Below are 17,393 nucleotides of genomic sequence, written 5' to 3'. Positions count from 1 at the left end.
TTTCAAGTAATACTGAAATAACCTGCAATTTTTTCTTCCAAGTTCTTGGTCAAAGTTGTGAGTGCAGCGGTTCAAACACTATGTTCATCACAAAAGGCCAATGAAGTCTCAGAAGAGGAATTGTTTCCTTTTGAAAAGGGGAAGAATTGGCCAACTTTGGCTGTGGACCTGGCTCAGTATCTTCAAATCTCTGAGGATGTGGTCAAAAGGCATTATGTCTGTGAACTGTATAGTTACGGGATGGATCATCTTGGTGAAGAGGTAATAACAGCTTTTAACGATTTTTAAATCAATACAGCATTACGTCAGATACTCCGCTAACATTACTTTTCCACTTACTTAAGATGCCTGGAAGGGTTAGGCAAGTATTATCAGGCTCAAAAAATCCCCAGGCTGGAAAAGTACTTCTTCAAGACCAGGAATTACCCTCATTTTTCCTCTTCCCAGCAAGAATCTGTGTATAGCCACTAGTGGAAACGCGATAGGGAGTTATACTACTGGTCTAAACAAGTACAGCCTTTTTTCTTTTACTGTATTTGATAGTTTCAGGAATCTGCTTTTTTGCCTGTAATCTCTTCTTTTAGGAGAAGTTTACCAGTCCTTGGACAAGAAGATCCTTCCCTTTCTTGAGGCAAAAAGCAAATGAGATTCTATGAAAGTTAGGAATATGTTGCTGAACTGTAAAACAGATCTCGTGCTCATGCTAATCACTGCGTAAATCTCCGCCTTTGTTCACTCTTCCGCTGTTCAGAAGCTTTTAATAATGCGCTTTATTACAGCAACAGATAACACAAGAAACAGTCTCAAAACTATTTGTCCTTTCAGTATCGAGAAGCTTCTTCTGATACAGCTTGTCAAGCCTCTAAGTGAGCTGTGTCATGCTGAAATGGTTTCTAGTTCCTTACGTTTTTCTATCTTCAGGCCTTTCTTCAGGTGACTGACAAAGAAGTGCTTGCATCGCAGCTGCTCATACTGGCTGGACAGAGGCTGGCCTTCGCTTTACTTCATATGCAGACAAAGGAGGGCATGGAACTCCTCGCTAGGCTTCCTCCAACACTGTGTACTTGGCTCAAAGCTATGGTAAGCTAAGCTCGATTTAGGAAAACGGGTTGATTCTTCAGAAGCTTCTGTTCATCAAGACGGAGATTACATCTGAATGGCCCTTTCTTATTAATGGAAACAAGAATTAGTTCTCATTTTTCCTGGTGCTAGTTCTGTTTCATGAAGGCGAAAGCAGTTTCATGGGTCAAAGCATCAGCTTAATTGAGTTAATAAACCTTAGTAATCTGTTTTATACAAGTTCAGGAGGGCTTGTATACAGGAGATCATCTGTAAAATTACTCTAACACTGTGTTTATTCTTTTATATAGGACCCCCAGGAACTTCAAAATGTAGAAGTGCCAATTGCAACAACAGCTAAACTAGTTAACAAAGTCATAGAGCACTTACCGGAGAATCACGGGCAGTACAGCCTTGCCTTGAACCTGATAGAGGCTGTAGAAGCCATCTCGTCATGACATTCTTGGTTAGCACAGTTCTGCTGTATAGTGGTGTAATGCATGATTTTACACAACGAGGCTGAACTTCACAGAAAGAAACTTTCGTGTGGCTCTTGTTAAACGGTGAAAAGAACAATGCTCCCCATCCCAGAATTTCAGAAGGTGATTTTAAATTGGAGTATATTTTAAATTCTGCACTAGTACAAAGATGTTTAGTTTCTAGTACACTTGTCAGTACCTGAAATGCTTTGTTATTTATTTCTGACTTGAGTGCTTTTCGCGGTAGTCTAAATTGGATATATTTGACAGCAGTTTTAGTCTATTTACAAAATCACATCTTGTGAAATTCTGTATTTCATGCTGGCAGTAACTGCTGCAGTTTCAGTGTTCCGTGTATGATTTGTTTTTCAAAACAAGCTGTAGAATTACACCCGAGAGAACCTTCAGTCTCTGAAGTTACCATGTAAAGCCAGTACTGCTTTTTCAGAAGCTAGAGCTGGTGTTGGCTCATGCCTTGTAACTGCATTATACGTGACAACGATGACTGCACTAGACCTAGGGTGAAATGTGCTGGGCCCTTATGCGGAGGGAGAACAGCCCACATCAGAAACAGCTCGGGAAGGAGAATCCAATTCTCCAGACACAAATACAGACTCATCTTGTAGTCCAGATCTCCCAGTATTGCCTCTAGGGTGCTGGGCTTCAGCTAAAACTCGATTTACATCCCTCTCCTTTATTATTAAGCTCCGCTGAGTTTAAGTAGGTCAAGGAATGTCTTTCTTACTGTAAGATTGTTCCCCCATCTTATCACTGTAGAAGATGTAGTATGCTATAAATCTCTGCACATGTTAACTTGTAGTCAAAAACTGCTTAAATAGTTGACCCAACTTCACTGAAGATCTATAGTACTGAGTACTTTAGCCTTAAAAAAAAACAACCCAAAACTTTTATTTACAGTACCTACAGGGAATCATATAGTGAGTATCTTCACTATTGGAGTGGTATTAAACATGATTATCTTGCATCAGTTAGTACTGTTTACTTTACTTTCTACCTAAAGGAAGCCAGGAGAGAAAAATGAAATTGGTGTAAACTGTTTTTGTCTTGAAGTCAGCTGAAATTACTTGCTCCATCTTGTAACCTGCTCTTCTTGCATTATATGTAAGAAACATTCATAGTATTCTGCCTTGCTGGAGACAGAATTTGGTCTTATCTTTCTGAAGTATGTGCTGCTGTCATCTAAGGGTTAGACTCCCTCTAAAAAAAAAAAAGGTCATGTAGGTGGCTTGTTCTACACAGCCTCCTTCACCTGTTCAGCAGCCCCTGTTCTGAATCACTGCACTTTTGAAGAAGGCTTCATCAGCTACCTTAAAGTTTTGATACTAAATGGTTGACTTCCTACAGTGCTATGAGCTCAGACAGAGTAAAGAATAGTAAGAATTCTAGTAAGAAGTAGTGGCCAGGCCTGGTCTATGTTTTAGGTACTTCTGTATCAACTTCCATAACTGAGGTTAAAACAGCTGTAGGGGGAAAGCGGCAGACAGCAGGATTGTCCAGGTGACTTTACAGCACTTCAAACTTCTGCAGAAACAAGTACGCTAGAGGTTTGGTCGTCATGGAACCTGAGGAAAACCGAAAGTGTTTCTTAGTTGCATATACATTCCTGTATCCTGGTACAGCTATGTAAAGGATTTTACTGTAACGGAGTATCATGTCAGAGCTGACACACTACACCAATCAAATCTGTAATGTATTGTAAGTAACACTCTGTATATAGTGCTATTTTGTGTCTAATTTGCTGTGGATTTGTGTAAATTGATTAAATAAAATTTGAGGTTTCATCGTGTCTTTTCCTCCTTTTTAGGGAATGGTGGTGGTCACCACCTTTCCTCCTTCTGTTCCGTTTCATGCAAGAGGAGCAGCCGCTCCGGTGCAGAGAGGACTGGTTCTCTGGGGTTCTGCAGAACTACCTGCTGACAGTGTAAGAATTAAACAATAGCTGGTTTATTCTGGAGTTTCACTTAACTGGAAGTGAACGTCAAAAGAACGCAGGTTGCTAAAAACAAGTACACCAGTCAGTTATTTTGAACCACCCTTTTTAATAAGCTGAAAAGTGATATACACAATTAGGTATATATACATAAAGTTCCCCCAAAACACATGGTAATTCTGCTCGGGCCTTCTGGTTAGCCACCATTTTTGCATACTTAATACTCCTGACTTTGGAGCAGCTCGCACATAGGCATTTCATCTTCACGTGCTCCCTTTTCCAGCAATGACTTTCAGGCACCGTGGGCAGGGAGTGCTTGAGGAAGGGGAAGTGTATCTCCTGCAGCGAGGGCATTTTGCTTTGGCAATTGGTAGGGCTATAACTTTATATGAAGATTCCTCACGGATATCACCACCTGTTAAAGAAAGCATTATAACTGAGATGGCAGAGTTGAGTATGCTAACTACACCTACATGTGTGAAGCAAACAACGGAGTATGTTGTAGTGCAGAAAAGAACCAGCTGCTTAAGCACAGCAGCCTGTCTGGAATAGTTCTCTCACCTTCCAAGTTAATCAGAAAGGTCCCTTTGATGATGTTTGCATCTGTGGGTGTTTCTTTAGGTAGCTCACTCAGCAGGGTTGTCTGGGAAGCCATCATTATTTCATTCAGCTGTGAAACGCTGGAAGTTTCTTCAGCCTGCAGGGCCTAGGGAAGAGAGTTAATTTTCAGATTTGCAACCTGTTTTTGTTCCTAGAAGATGTTAAAGCAAAAGTAGAATTATTGTGTATGTGACTGCAACAGCTGTCACAGCCTTGCCATGAAGAGAGCATGAGTTTGTTTACACACACGTGCCTGTGTGCATCTAAATATATGCACATACAAAATGATGTTTAAATCCAGCATCAAAACTGAGGTCTACCACTGCAAGCTCTAAGATGCTCCATTCTTTAAAACAAGTGCTAAGGCAGTGGTTCCTAATCAGAGTGGATGACTTGAACCAAGAGTCTAATTTACTTACTCCTGGCAGGAGTAAGAGTACAGGCTTGAACTGCAGCGTCCAAGGTTCCCTCTGCAGAAAGTTTCAAGTTACTTTGACCCTCACATCAAGAAAGCAGATCACTTTGGAAGAGCACAGCCAGTGGCACCAGAACAGGCGTTTTCAAGGAGTCCAGAGCTAGAGGCCAGTCACTAGTAGTGTACCTCAGGGGTCAGTATGGGGTCCGGTACCCTTTACCATATTAATTAATAACCTGGATGATGGGGCAGAGCATACCCTTAGCAAGTCTGCTGATGATACGGTGCTCGGAGGAGTGGCTGATACACCAGAAGGCTGCACTGTCGTTCAGAGGGACTTCAACAGGATGGAAAAAGGGGCCAGCAGCAATCTCACAAAGTTCAATAAAGGGAAGCGCCCCATCCTGCCCCTAGGCAGGAATGATATATAAAATAGTGCACCCTCAGTAAGTTTGCAGATGACACCAAGTTGGGTGGGAGTGTTGATCTGCTCGAGGGTAGGAAGGCTCTGCAGAGGGACCTGGACAGGCTGGATCGATGGGCCGAGGCCAACTGTATGAGGTTCAACAAGGCCAAGTGCCGGGTCCTGCACTTCGGCCACAACAACCCCATGCAGCGCTACAGGCTTGGGGAAGAGTGGCTGGAAAGCTGCCTGGCGGAAAAGGACCTGGGGGTGCTGGTCGACAGCCGGCTGAACATGAGCCGGCAGTGTGCCCAGGCGGCCAAGAAGGCCAATGGCATCCTGGCCTGTATCAGAAATAGTGTGGCCAGCAGGAGTAGGGAAGTGATCGTGCCCCTGTACTCGGCCCTGGTGAGGCCGCACCTCGAATACTGTGTTCAGTTTTGGGCCCCTCACTACAAGAAGGACGTTGAGGTGCTGGAGCGTGTCCAGAGAAGGGCAACGAGGCTGGTGAGGGGTCTGGAGAACAAGTCTTCTGCGGAGCGGCTGAGGGAACTGGGGTTGTTTAGCCTGGAGAAAAGGAGGCTGAGGGGAGACCTCATCGCTCTCTACAACTACCTGAAAGGAGGTTGTAGCGAGGTGGGTGTTGGTCTTTTCTCCCAAGTAACAAGCGATAGGACGAGAGGAAATGGCCTCAAGTTGCGGCAGGGGAGGTTTAGATTGGATATAAGGAAAAATTTCTTTACTGAAAGAGTGGTGAAACATTGGAAGAGGCTGCCCAGGGAAGTGGGTGAGTCCCCATCCCTGGAGGTATTTAAAAGACGAGTAGATGAGGCACTTAGGGACATGGCTTAGTGGGTGGTGGTGTTGGGTCGACGGTTGGACTCGATGATCTTAGAGGTCTTTTCCAACCTCAGTGATTCTATGATTCTATAACCCCAGGCACCAGCACACACTGAGGGCCAACTGGCCGGAGAACAGCTTAGGAGAGGGGGGGTGCTGGTGGACAAGCAGCTGACCATGAGCCAGCAATACGCTCTCGCAACAGGGGCGGCCAGCAGCACCCTGCGTTAGGATGCTGCATTAGGAAGAGCGCTGCCAGCAGGTTGAAGGAGGTGATCCTTCCTCGCTACGCAGCCCTGGTGAGAGACGTCTGCAGTGCTGGGTCCAGTTCCAAGCTCCCCAGTGAAAGAGAGATTGAACTTACAGTGTGACTGACTCCAGCCAAGGGCCATAAAGATGATGATGAAGGACTGGAGCATCTCTTGTATGAAGAGAGGCTGACAGTTGGGACTGCTCAGCCCAGAGAAGAGAAGGCTCAGGGGGATCTTATTAATGTATATAAATAAATACCTGATGGGAGGCTGTAAAGCAGATGGAGCCAGGCACTTTCAGTGGTGCCCAGTGACAGGACAAGAGGCAATGGACAGAAATAGAAAGAGGAAATTCCAAGAAAACGCAAAACCACTTTTCTACTGTGAGGGTGGTCAAACACTGGCACAGGTAGCCTGGAGAGGTTGTGGAGTCTCCATCCTCAGAGGTGTTCAAATCCCAGCTGGACACAATCCTGGGCAACCTGCTCTAGCTGACCCTGCCTGAGCAAGGGGCTTGGGCTATACAGGCTCCGGCAGTCCCTTCCAACCTCAGCTACTCTGTGATTTTCTGGCAAGTACAAAGCAGAAGAAAGTTTACAGAAATTACTATTTTTTGCACAGACACCACCACTATTCTTAGTTGCGTCTTTTACCTCCATTAATTCAAACAGCAATCCAGGCTCAATTACAATGACGACTTCATATTCCAAAGCATTCTTGCCAGAGATGGACCCGAGGAAAGAGTCTCTCATTGCGCATGCACCTTCTATCGCTTCCTCAATGCCAGGCTTCTTCCACGCTGAGCTTGCGTTAATCCAGCCAGTACGAAACACGCCCTCTGAGTCTTGAAAGCAAAGCAAATAAAGGAGTTTTTAGTTTAGTGTCTTTCTAGTCAAGTGTTTATTAAATGAATAAAAAAGAATGGCATCTCTCTGTATTTGCATTCCTTTTAACTGTGCAATTAATTAAACAGTGCACGAAAAGAATTCCTTAGAAATTATACATGCTTTACCTTTCTTGTAAGGGAGGTGCTGGAAAACCTCCTCTGCCAAGTGTGGAAGAATTGGTGCAAAGGATCGGACTACGATGTCTAAAGCCTCTGCTAGCACAGTTTGACACGAACGACGCTTAGGATCTTTCTCTTCTTCACAATAGAGCCTGCAAGACAGAGATGAAAGCTGGAAAGTATTCATACGTTCATGTTGCTGTTCTTGCTCAAGATCCACACCTTCAGGACTGCCACTGGAAGTACAGAAGTCTGACCTAGCTTGCCTTTCTAAGGAAAGCTTTTCTTAATTGCCCTTCCTAGGCAAGCACAGTGCTATAGGTACAGGACCATTTGCGTAGGCAGCCGCATTTTGTCATAGAGAAGCAGATTTTGTACATGGCATGTTAATTTATTTGCCTCATTTGTATAGAAGAGAATCTTTCCTCAGGGAGGTGAGCCTGCAGCTCTGTTAGCCCTTTGTTCTGGCTCATCTATAAAATATAGCATTAGGGCTTTTTTCTCCCCCCCTCCCCTTATTTGCATTCTGGAAGCTAAAGATCAGCATAACCCCCAATCAGTACAACCCCCTCCCTCCTTCCCCCATGAAACAGCCCTTTCAAAATTTACAAAAGGTATCAGTCACATCCTTTACCTGTTTTTTAGATCAATAAAAGGCATTAAGGTTGCCCAGATGAGTGCTAAAAGCCCTTCCCCCCACCTAACCAAATTCAGATGCACACACCTCTAGGTAAGAAATACAGATCCAAGAATCTATCTTTAAAACTTTATTTAGTTTTAAATGCGTACGCTTGATTGCCTTTCAAAATCATTCAGTACCCCTAGTGGACAGAATATGGAAGAAGCACACTGATGACAAAAATACTCGGCTGAAAGCAGCTAAGCTTTCGCCTGTGAGCTTTAGTGCACCGAAGCACAATACACAACTGTGAAATGTTCTCCCGAGATGTCTGTATTCACTCAACGTTCGCCTGGAATGTTATTACTCTCCATCTCAAACTGATTAACTTGGTTTTTCCCTTTTAAAGGTAGTGGTAATGAACTTACCTGTCTTTGATTACGCTGAAATAAAAGTTAGACAAGTTTCTGGAACAGAATGCTTGCAATAACCGAACAACTTTGCTATAATCATATTCTTTGTATGCTTCTGTAACCTGGGAGAGGGAGCAGAGAGAGATAAGAACAGCGTATCAGTTTTCATCACATGGCATACAATGACAACCCCTGATGAACCTGAACTTGCAGAAACTGTAATGACTGACACAAAGGCTGGGAGAATCTTTCCTTTAAAAGGTTGTTGGAGGGGGAAAAAAAAGTTAATTCAGTTAACGATTAGGACAAAGAAATAATTTCAATTCAAATTTGAGGGGAGAGGACGGGGGAGCCCCAGAAATTACGTCCATACTTCCTCATTCAGCAGAACAGTTCTGAGTGACAGAAATTACTAAATTTTGGACTACAGCAGATTTCCAAAGCTCTAGAAGTTTTTGGTTTTGTTTTTTTATATCCTATTCTAACTATTTCTAAAGACTTGAGGCCTTGGGCAGGGGTGGAGTGGGAAAAACGGGTCGATGTCAAAACCAAGTTAAGAATGTTAAAAACAAACAAGTTAACAACTGTCAAAAGTTGAAACGGGCTTAAGGGAGTGCACATTGCATCAAAGAAACCTTTGTGGTCATAATTTGCCTACTTGACACATACTCTTTATCATACACTTAAAGAATTTTCCCTAGAGGGTATAACCAGTGAAAAACGTTACACATGTATTCATCTACGTACAATTTACCCCTACCTTGCTGCCATAGTCTTGCAATAAATGCAGCATGTATTGATCTACTATGTACATCTCTGAAGCGGGGATGGAATCAGTTTCTGGGTTGAAGCCAGCCATGTTTCCCAGCATGAAGCGTAGTGTATTCCGAAGCTAGGAACAAACCAGTAAAATTAAACATTAATGGCCTGCACTTTAGATGAAACACAAAGTGATAATATTCTATAATGAATAACCCAAAAGTTGGCTGTTTTTCAAAATGATTGTTTGAATAGTTACAAAAACATCATGAAGAACTTATGCCAAAAGGACCTATAGAAAAGTAAAGACAAGACTGGCTATTATGAAAGCATGCTGCAAAAGCTAGTCTTTTCCTTAGTACACTTTACTATTTGATCCACAGATGTGAAAAGCAGTAGTACCTACCTAAATGAGTTCGGAAAAGCCTTCTTTAGTCTAAAGATTGAAAAGCTTTGCAATGAATTCTACTCGGCCAACACAAAACCAAATATAAAGAGGACCTGTCATTAGAATGAAGAGCGTTAGCAGATTTGGCTCTTACCTTGTTGATATCGTCTCTTGCAGCATTAAGAACAACAGGCCCAATCAGCACCTCAGTAAAAACATTCGATTCTGCCACCCACCAGCGGAGAACATCGGCACCGTATGGAGGATCCTTGGTGTGATCCTAAGTAGAGACAGAAAAGGCACAGGAGTAAAACCGCTGGGGGCCCCGCAGCATGGCGAGCAGTGCAATTCTGTGCTGTCGGTGCTGCGAACATACCTGTAAGCGTGCCCAGAAGGCCACTGTATTTGGAGGCCTTCACCCTCTTTTAGCAAGATTTACCGTTAAACCAGGGCTACAACATACACTCGCAGCAGTCTGCGTTCAGGCAATGCTAGAACTCAGGTAAGCTGAGATAAACTCATCTTCCAGCATTGAGTCCTTTGAATGCTTAACATTAAAATAGCAATGTTAGTATCTAAAACCACATAGGTTTTTTTTCCCCTTCAGACTGTTTTCCACCCTGTTTCCAACTCTGAAAATGGCTTCTCTCCTTTTTGAAAGGATGGAAACTATTGTGTGTTTTACTGAATCAGATTCTTTGCAAGGACTGATTCTTTTGTCTAGAGAGTTGCAAAATCTGCTAAGCAGCCTCAGAAAGAGCAACAGCAGGAGTGGGGAGGGAAAAAAATTCAGAGCATCACCTGCAGTGCAACCTCCCTGACCACGGAATGAAGTAAGTTTCCAGAGTCAATAAACAGCCTAGGCTGAGAGCAGACAGATTGCTGGGGTGTAACCGCTACTCTGACTGCTCTACTGCTAGGCCCAGCTTGTAGGTTTCAGTCAGTTTGAAAGCAAAGGTTAATTATTTTAATTTTTTTTAATCCCTCCCCCCATCACTCCAGCAGCAGTGTTCCCAAGTGAAAAGGAACCATTCTATACCTTCTATATAATGTGTTTTCTTCTCTCTTAGCACAGAACAAAGGTGTGGGGTTTTTTTGGCACTACAGCTGAAGCAAAACAACTCAAGGCTTTTACTCCAGCCAAATGGAAGCGCAGTGTAGCCAAAGTTTAGAGAAAAACGTGCCACGAGACAGCTACAGAATGTGGTAGTGAAAAATTGTAACTAGCGATTTTAAGAAACTCAAGAGTTTGACTTACTTCGCCTCCATTGATAACTACATCAGGGTCAACCACGTTGCCAATAGATTTAGACATCTTCTCCCCTTTCTCTCCGAGAGTAAATCCATGAACTACCAGAGTCCTGAAGAACAGATTTTAGTGAAAACAAAATCCCAGTGAAAAATCTATGTTAAAAATAGATTTCTAATGCGGATATCCCTAAGTCAAAACATACAGAAATCCTCTGTTTTGGTAAGACCGAGGCTTCATCTGTCAAGTTCAACCAACCATGAATACGCTGTACTACCATCCAAGTAGTGCATACAGTTTTATTGTCCTCATTTAATTTTGCCATGCGAGCAACAGAATGTTTGCAGATAGCCGGGGCACACGTATTTCAGATGAATTAAAGACTAAAGTATTATTTACTCTTTAAGCCAATACATTTCCCAGAATTGCGCAGCCTCTTTGCAACTGGCCCACATTACCCTTCCCCATGCTTTTTGTCTTCCAGCGGACAAACAGTATGTCACAGCCCCAGTGTAAGACATGCACACAGTGATTCTGAATTCCTTACAGCCTAACGTTCGATTCACAAGTCAATGATCTTAGGAGATTTTCATACTGCACCTCCCATAATAATCCCTTTGATTATGGGAGCGGAAGAGATGGCAAAAGAACAGACCTGTATCTGATAATGTTATAGGATATACCTAAATGACTGAGAAAGAAAACATCTATTAAAATTATGATGGAAAAAAATGAAACAATAAATCCATTACAATCTAATCCGAGAAAAACTTTATGCTGAAAATGTAAGAACATAAATGAGATACTTAGTAATGGCTTGATTTCTCTAGTTTATACACTCCTGTCCACATTATCAAAAGCCCGGTATTTAACAAATGAACTAGCAACGTGTTTGCAATCCACGCACTTACTTATATGGTGCTTTTTTCCTTGCTGCCACACTGGTTAATAGAGAGGATTGAAACCAACCTCCCAGTTGGTCTTTTCCTTCAAGGTATGTATCAGCTCTTTGCTCTGCACCTTTAAAAACAGAAGATTTTGTTTAAAATATCAGCCTATATCTTCAAACAATTAATAGACTTAACAGAAAATCTCTGAAAGTCATTAGTAGAACTTATTTTGCTCTTTAAACCCAGTAGGTAAGTTACTTTTAGAAATGGTGTATGGTTACCTGAACATGATACAAGTGATTCATTAGCATCACAATTTTTTTTAAAGTCCAAGACTCACTAAACTCCAAAATTTAACAAGTAAGCTTGCTTTCCCCCAAACAAAATAATAAATTATGAAAACAGAAGCTATGACGCTCAGAGCACTTCATCAGTTGTTCTCAAAATACTTCCCAAGTACTCCTGAACAAACTGAAGGACCCAAGAAAAGATCACATACTTTGGAATTAATAAAAATCTGTGCTACAACCTGAAACTTCACCGGCTGGGAATTACTCAGGATACAAGTCACAGATGTAATGTGCCTGACTAGCCTGGGTAAGGCATCAGGTATTTTCAGAGGAGACCAGGAAGCTTTGGCAGCGACCGCAGCTCACCTGCGACAGAATCTACATTTCTGGTCACTGGTGCTGCAGGAAGATTAAAAAGATTCAGGAAAGGGTTAGGACAACATGGGAAACAAAGCCTGTTGTGGGAGAGAGGGGCCTGGAGGAGCCTGGCTTGTTTAGCTTATCCAGGAGAAGGCTGAGTGGAAATATTATTCTCTATAAATACACAAAACAGAGGAATACTAGAGAAGAACAACTGGAGCTAATGAGTGCTATTGGCATCAGAGAAAAAAATGGGCTACAAGGCACAAAGACTGGGTATTAGCTGACTGCACATTAAAAGCAGAAGAGCAAACCCAGCTTTCCCACAGGGTTGAAAGAGGGCAGTGAAATTTTAATGGCTTTACTGGTGGAATTCAGTCACTTTCCAAAAAGGTACAAACCTTGTTGACTCAAGAAGTCCCTCCTCGTCCTAAACAATCCCAGACAGGTCACCATCAGAGTGAGACCAGAATAAATGTGGAGCACAGCAGAACATGCAAGTCAAAGCCTACAGATGTGCAAAATTATACGCATATTTGGCAGGAATTTAGTTTTGATTCTACAAGTTGGTGGTGTAATTTTCCAGATATTCAGACAAAAGTTTCTCTACTCAGTTTTTATCTACTAGTTCCTTTTGACCTCTTCCTAGGACCCCTGAGACAATGCTTCTTTCTGCTGCTGATACACTTGATTTATTTGTTTAACTCAATGGAAGTTTCGATATTTAGATCCATCCTGCAATAAAAGGAAGTTCAACATTACAAAGGTCAAGGCCATACAGTTCCAGCTAGCACAGGAAAAACGTGTGGGTGGATGTTATGGTTTTTAACACGTTTATTTATTCCTTCAAGAAAATCTACAAAGAGTTTGGCTTTTAAAAGTAGAATAAGTAGGGATCAGCCTTTGTATTAACAGACTGCAAAAATACTTGTGAGGACAAGATTAAAAAAAAAGAGTATTTGTGGTAAGGAAGAAAATAACAGTGGAAAATCTGTAACAACACATCCGTTATTTACAACTAGTTTACTGGTTTTAGAGAAGTGAACTTTTCATGGAAGTGCCAGTAGTTACAACTTAAAGGAGAGAAGAATTTAAACAACTGATTACAAACAGCAAACTGTATTGGTCTTTTCTGGCAGGAACTAGTACATCTGGCAGGCTCGCTAATGTAGCTTACAAAGTTAATGGCGGCCTGAACATTTTATCTCTGTAAAATACAAACACGGCTTGTGCATATACAAAGCCTGCCTTTTAAGAGCACGGGTAGCTCCCCTACCTCAGTTTCATTAGTTGCGATGGTTATATATAAATTAATTAGAACCATGCGCACGTTTCTTTGTAAATGGAAGAGTATGTCCGACAACCCAGAAGAGACTTTTCAGTTGTTTATTTTACACCGAGGTATAGTACATAGGTCATTAAAGAGAATTACAATTTATGATCCTTCTGGTTTGGATTTCAAGATTCCGTATCTTTGATCTTACAGACTTTGACTGTTAGATTAAACCTATTGTATTTTAATGCCAGGAATGAATCAGCTAAGATAAATTCAAGTCTTTCAGTCAGCACAAAAGTTTAAACACTTAGATAGGTAAGTTGTAAAATAATCACATTCATTCAGTTAAATATTAGCCAATAAGATAGGGAAAAAAGTTATGATGCTGAAAACTACCATCACTGCAATACAAAATGATGGGTAAAAAGCTGTGTGACTTTTACCAACGGCACATCATATCGCAATACAGTCCAGTACGCGTTTTCATATGAAATATTTTGAAAAATAATAATCTCAAGTTTGTAGTGCAGATGGCACTCTGCCCATGAGGAAAATGCCAAAACCTACAAGAGAATTTTAAGACAGAAAAGAATTCTCTAAAAGGGATACTCCAAAGACAGCTACTGAAATAAGCGCTATCAAAAGGCTGAACAGAAGCTAAACTTCAAAGCAAAAGAGAAAAAAAAAAAGTCCTAGGCACCACAGAATTGGGTATTCAAAATCAGCAAGTGCTTTTGAACCAACTTTTGCCTTTGCCACAGCTTCTTTTTGGAGGCAGTGTATTAACCCTCTTCTACCTCACAGCACTACTGTGAAAAATAATTTATTCACGGACAAAGCATTCAGACTTCAATTTTAACATTGCATAAAAGAATGTGGAAACGGTTCTTTCGAAAAAATATTTGAGGCATGTGTAGTAAGAAAGAAACGGGATTAGATAGCACAACGGTAAACTGTTTAGTGAAAACAGCGTTAGGCAAACAGAGCATTAGCGAAGCAAATAGTATTCCCCGAAAACTTCAGTAGCAGTGGGGTTTTTTTGAGCACGTTGCAGTTGCGGATTTGCTCTCAACAGTGCAAGCAGGTTAGCATTTATTTTACACACAATCTAGTTATAACTGTACATTTTTGGTTTCACGACTACAGTAGCTAAATCTTTGATCTTAGTGTGTAAGTATCCTACCTGCCACACTGCTGACGTAGAACAGTTTGGTTAAATTGTCATTTAGCTAGAAGTGGTACCTGTGACACACCTAGGCTGGAAAAAGGAAGCCAACCGTAATTTAATGCAGAAAAGAGCAATTTTAAGTCATTTCCATCAGAACTATGCCCTGTCTCTGGTAGGAAATGCAGCAGGGCAAGCGTTAGAAATACGACTGTATCCATGCAACCTATGATTTATGCCATGGAGCTTGCTGTCACTGAGCAATTCCTTTAACCTGTTCAAAAACCTCATATTGCAGGATCTCTCTCTCCTCTTCCTCTTCCCCACCCCCTTGCCAACCTGCCATGGTTTTTGAAAGCAATCTGTGTGGCCATCAGCTAAAGGGATGAATTTTATAACTGCTGCACCTCATTTAATAAGCTCGGACACAGCTAGTTCAAGCCCAGTGAAAACTCGGGCCTAAGTTCCCCAAGTTGCAGAGACGTTGAAGAGAACGACTTATTTTTGCGAGACTGGAACTGGCAGGGAAACCTGTAACGCTGTTTATTGCTGCTGGTTACTAACAGACAGATCATGGATTTGTAATTTTCAAGAACTGGAGTTCATGGTGGAGTAAAACAATTATAAACATTAGTCTCACAGTTTTAGCCATCTATTATCTCCTCCAGTTGCCCTGAAATTAACTCATGTGCTGCGAAAGAACCACTGCCATGCATGACGCTGCCATCAGAATGCGAGCAGTAACTGCTGCTATCACTGATCTCCTACCGCAAAATTAACAGGGAGCACGCCAGCTTCCACATGCTCTGTGCTTTCATGAGTTTAAGCCACGGGAAGTTCTTCTTCCTGTTGTGACATTCTCTAAGCAATTTTGGATTTCTCTGTGGATTTCATCCATTTTTCCCCAGGAGCACTTTGGAAAAGAATCCCATCAGTTAGCCTGTTTGTAAGCCTTGCCAATTATTTTTATTGACATAGGAAGAAGTTCTGCAAAAAGTTTAAAAGCTGGAGCATATCGGGAAATACAAGACAAAAGTATTAATTCAACAGCTTCTCCTGCAAAGTGCATTTTTCATAAAGGGTAAGTTAAAGCAGTAATTTCATATGAATCACTGTGACTGTACTTCTGGCAGCGGCTGGGAGCCTCAATTACATAGGAGAAAAGGTAATGCAACTTTTGTGTCATTTCTGAAGATAAAGAGGCTTACAAGATCACACTGCTTGTTAGTCCTTCCCCCAACTTTTGAACCAGTGGGGCCACTCCAGTCATGTCAGACAGCAAAAGAAGATGCCTCACACACACCAAGTTCCAGCAAGTTTCATGAAAAGAATGACAGGATAGAGAAAAGAAACTTTCAATGGTTCCATGAAAGAAGTCTGTACTGTGGAAGACCCAACATTTATGAGACGTTACAGAATCCATACGAGAGCCTTACACAAATTAACAGTAAATCAAGGGTCTTGATTCCGCTATTCCTTATTAAACATGGTGTCTTTCCTCTACACAGGATTAGAGGTAGTTTTTGCATGCTGACCTGTTAAGCCCTTAAAGAATGCAAGTATGTAACTGTGCACATAAAATACCACTACTTTGTTATACCTTTCAAAACCAAACCAGAACCATTTTTAAAGAGTATGAACTTTACTATATGTAAAGCTCTTCTAGAAAATGAATGTTTGCTGATGGTACTGTTGCTAAGAAATAAAACCTCTGGTACTAACGTGTTTTATAATTCAACAAGATTGTTATCACGCAATTGTGTACTGAGGGTTTAAAGTCCAAGAGACTTGATGTATGGGACCAGACTCCTCCTTTAGAAAGGACTCCTGACTTTGGACTATCCTCCAGGCAAACAGTGTGTATTTTAAATATTTGTATAAAAATATAATCTGCTACCTGCTGAGTAGCAACTACTGGCAGTAGGAGCTGTAAATAGCATATAGCACGTGTAAATATTTTAAGCCACAATATACTGCTTTAGTTACTGAAAGTAATCAGAAGTGAAAAAGTACACCTACACTGTTAACATTACAAAACTTACTTAGATTCAGCAGCTGATCTCAATTTTGTTCCGCTTCAACTAGCGTGCACAAGCACAAACTGAAATTTGTTAACGGAAAATAATTTAAGAGTTACCAACTAGCAGTGAAGTACCATGCCATATGTGTCATGAAACTTCCACACTCAAAACAAATACGTTCTGATTAGAAGATACATGGTATGCCACATGGCGCAATCAGTCAGAATAGAGTATTAGAAAAATCTCAACTTCAACTATGCTGAAAATGAGTTTGCCAACATTAAACCCTTATCTTTACAAGCAAAAGCAGCTTTACAAGAATTCACAACCAGTTTGCTGCTGGCATAATCTAACTCAGTTTTGCTGATACCAACACCATCATGCAGAACAATTACATTTGTTCTCCGAGTATTTTAAAAGAAAGATCAACACATTCATTCTGTACCTTCCAAAACATGAGCCCAGGAAGTTCCACTGTCAAACCAGATGTCTAGGACATCCTGTCCCTTGACGTAATCCAAAACATCATGACCACCAGCCTATTGGAAAAACAATTATTAAACAATGCAAATAGAATACTCCGTATCATCAATGCTTTTCAAAGCTAGAAATAAAGTAGATTTGGTTTCTGGACCAGTTTTGTACAGGCTCTGCTACCAACTTTGTTGAGTGAACACAAAATAATTTAGATAATTTTTCACAATAGTTTTCAAATAATTACTGATGAAAGCCCAAAACAGAACAAGGAAAAATTACCAAAAAAACTGAGATGGCAGAGTGACACTACAGTTTGTGTGCTAGCTTAAGAACACAATTTTTAAAGGAGCAATAAAAAGTGAGGAAGAACTAAATAAAAATTTGAATCTATTTTAATGACAAAGACTTAATACACATTTGGGCTCATAATCGGGTTAATTAGGATGTCGCTTTCCACCTGAACTAAACCAAGGAGGATGGAG

General features: G+C 41.3%; 2 protein-coding genes across 2 annotated transcripts in view; one reads left to right on the top strand and one right to left on the bottom strand.

Moving 5' to 3' along the window:
• The window catches only part of RAB3GAP2 (RAB3 GTPase activating non-catalytic protein subunit 2), a 42,637-nt gene extending 39,279 nt beyond the window's left edge, over positions 1–3,358 (top strand). Inside the window, exons 34-36 of the mRNA XM_009276857.2 lie at positions 43–261; positions 922–1,080; positions 1,371–3,358. Of these exons, the coding sequence (XP_009275132.1) occupies positions 43–261; positions 922–1,080; positions 1,371–1,517 (525 nt within the window). The 3' untranslated portion in view covers positions 1,518–3,358. The remainder of the gene's footprint in view (positions 1–42; positions 262–921; positions 1,081–1,370) is intronic.
• Positions 3,359–3,581: 223 nt separating this feature from the next.
• The window catches only part of IARS2 (isoleucyl-tRNA synthetase 2, mitochondrial), a 31,628-nt gene continuing 17,816 nt past the window's right edge, over positions 3,582–17,393 (bottom strand). Inside the window, exons 15-24 of the mRNA XM_009276856.2 lie at positions 16,880–16,973; positions 11,344–11,452; positions 10,442–10,544; positions 9,338–9,463; positions 8,797–8,928; positions 8,052–8,158; positions 7,011–7,156; positions 6,652–6,842; positions 4,051–4,195; positions 3,582–3,904 (exon numbers count right to left, since the gene is read on the bottom strand). Coding sequence (XP_009275131.1) covers positions 3,753–3,904; positions 4,051–4,195; positions 6,652–6,842; positions 7,011–7,156; positions 8,052–8,158; positions 8,797–8,928; positions 9,338–9,463; positions 10,442–10,544; positions 11,344–11,452; positions 16,880–16,973 — 1,305 coding nt within the window. The 3' untranslated portion in view covers positions 3,582–3,752. The remainder of the gene's footprint in view (positions 3,905–4,050; positions 4,196–6,651; positions 6,843–7,010; positions 7,157–8,051; positions 8,159–8,796; positions 8,929–9,337; positions 9,464–10,441; positions 10,545–11,343; positions 11,453–16,879; positions 16,974–17,393) is intronic.

The sequence above is a fragment of the Aptenodytes forsteri genome, unplaced genomic scaffold (genome assembly GCF_000699145.1).
Source record: "Aptenodytes forsteri isolate BGI_AS27 unplaced genomic scaffold, ASM69914v1 Scaffold465, whole genome shotgun sequence".
NCBI classification, from domain to species: Eukaryota; Metazoa; Chordata; class Aves; order Sphenisciformes; family Spheniscidae; genus Aptenodytes; species Aptenodytes forsteri.
The sequence above is the reverse complement of the archived record's forward strand: the minus strand, read 5'-3'. Positions and strand labels throughout refer to the sequence as shown.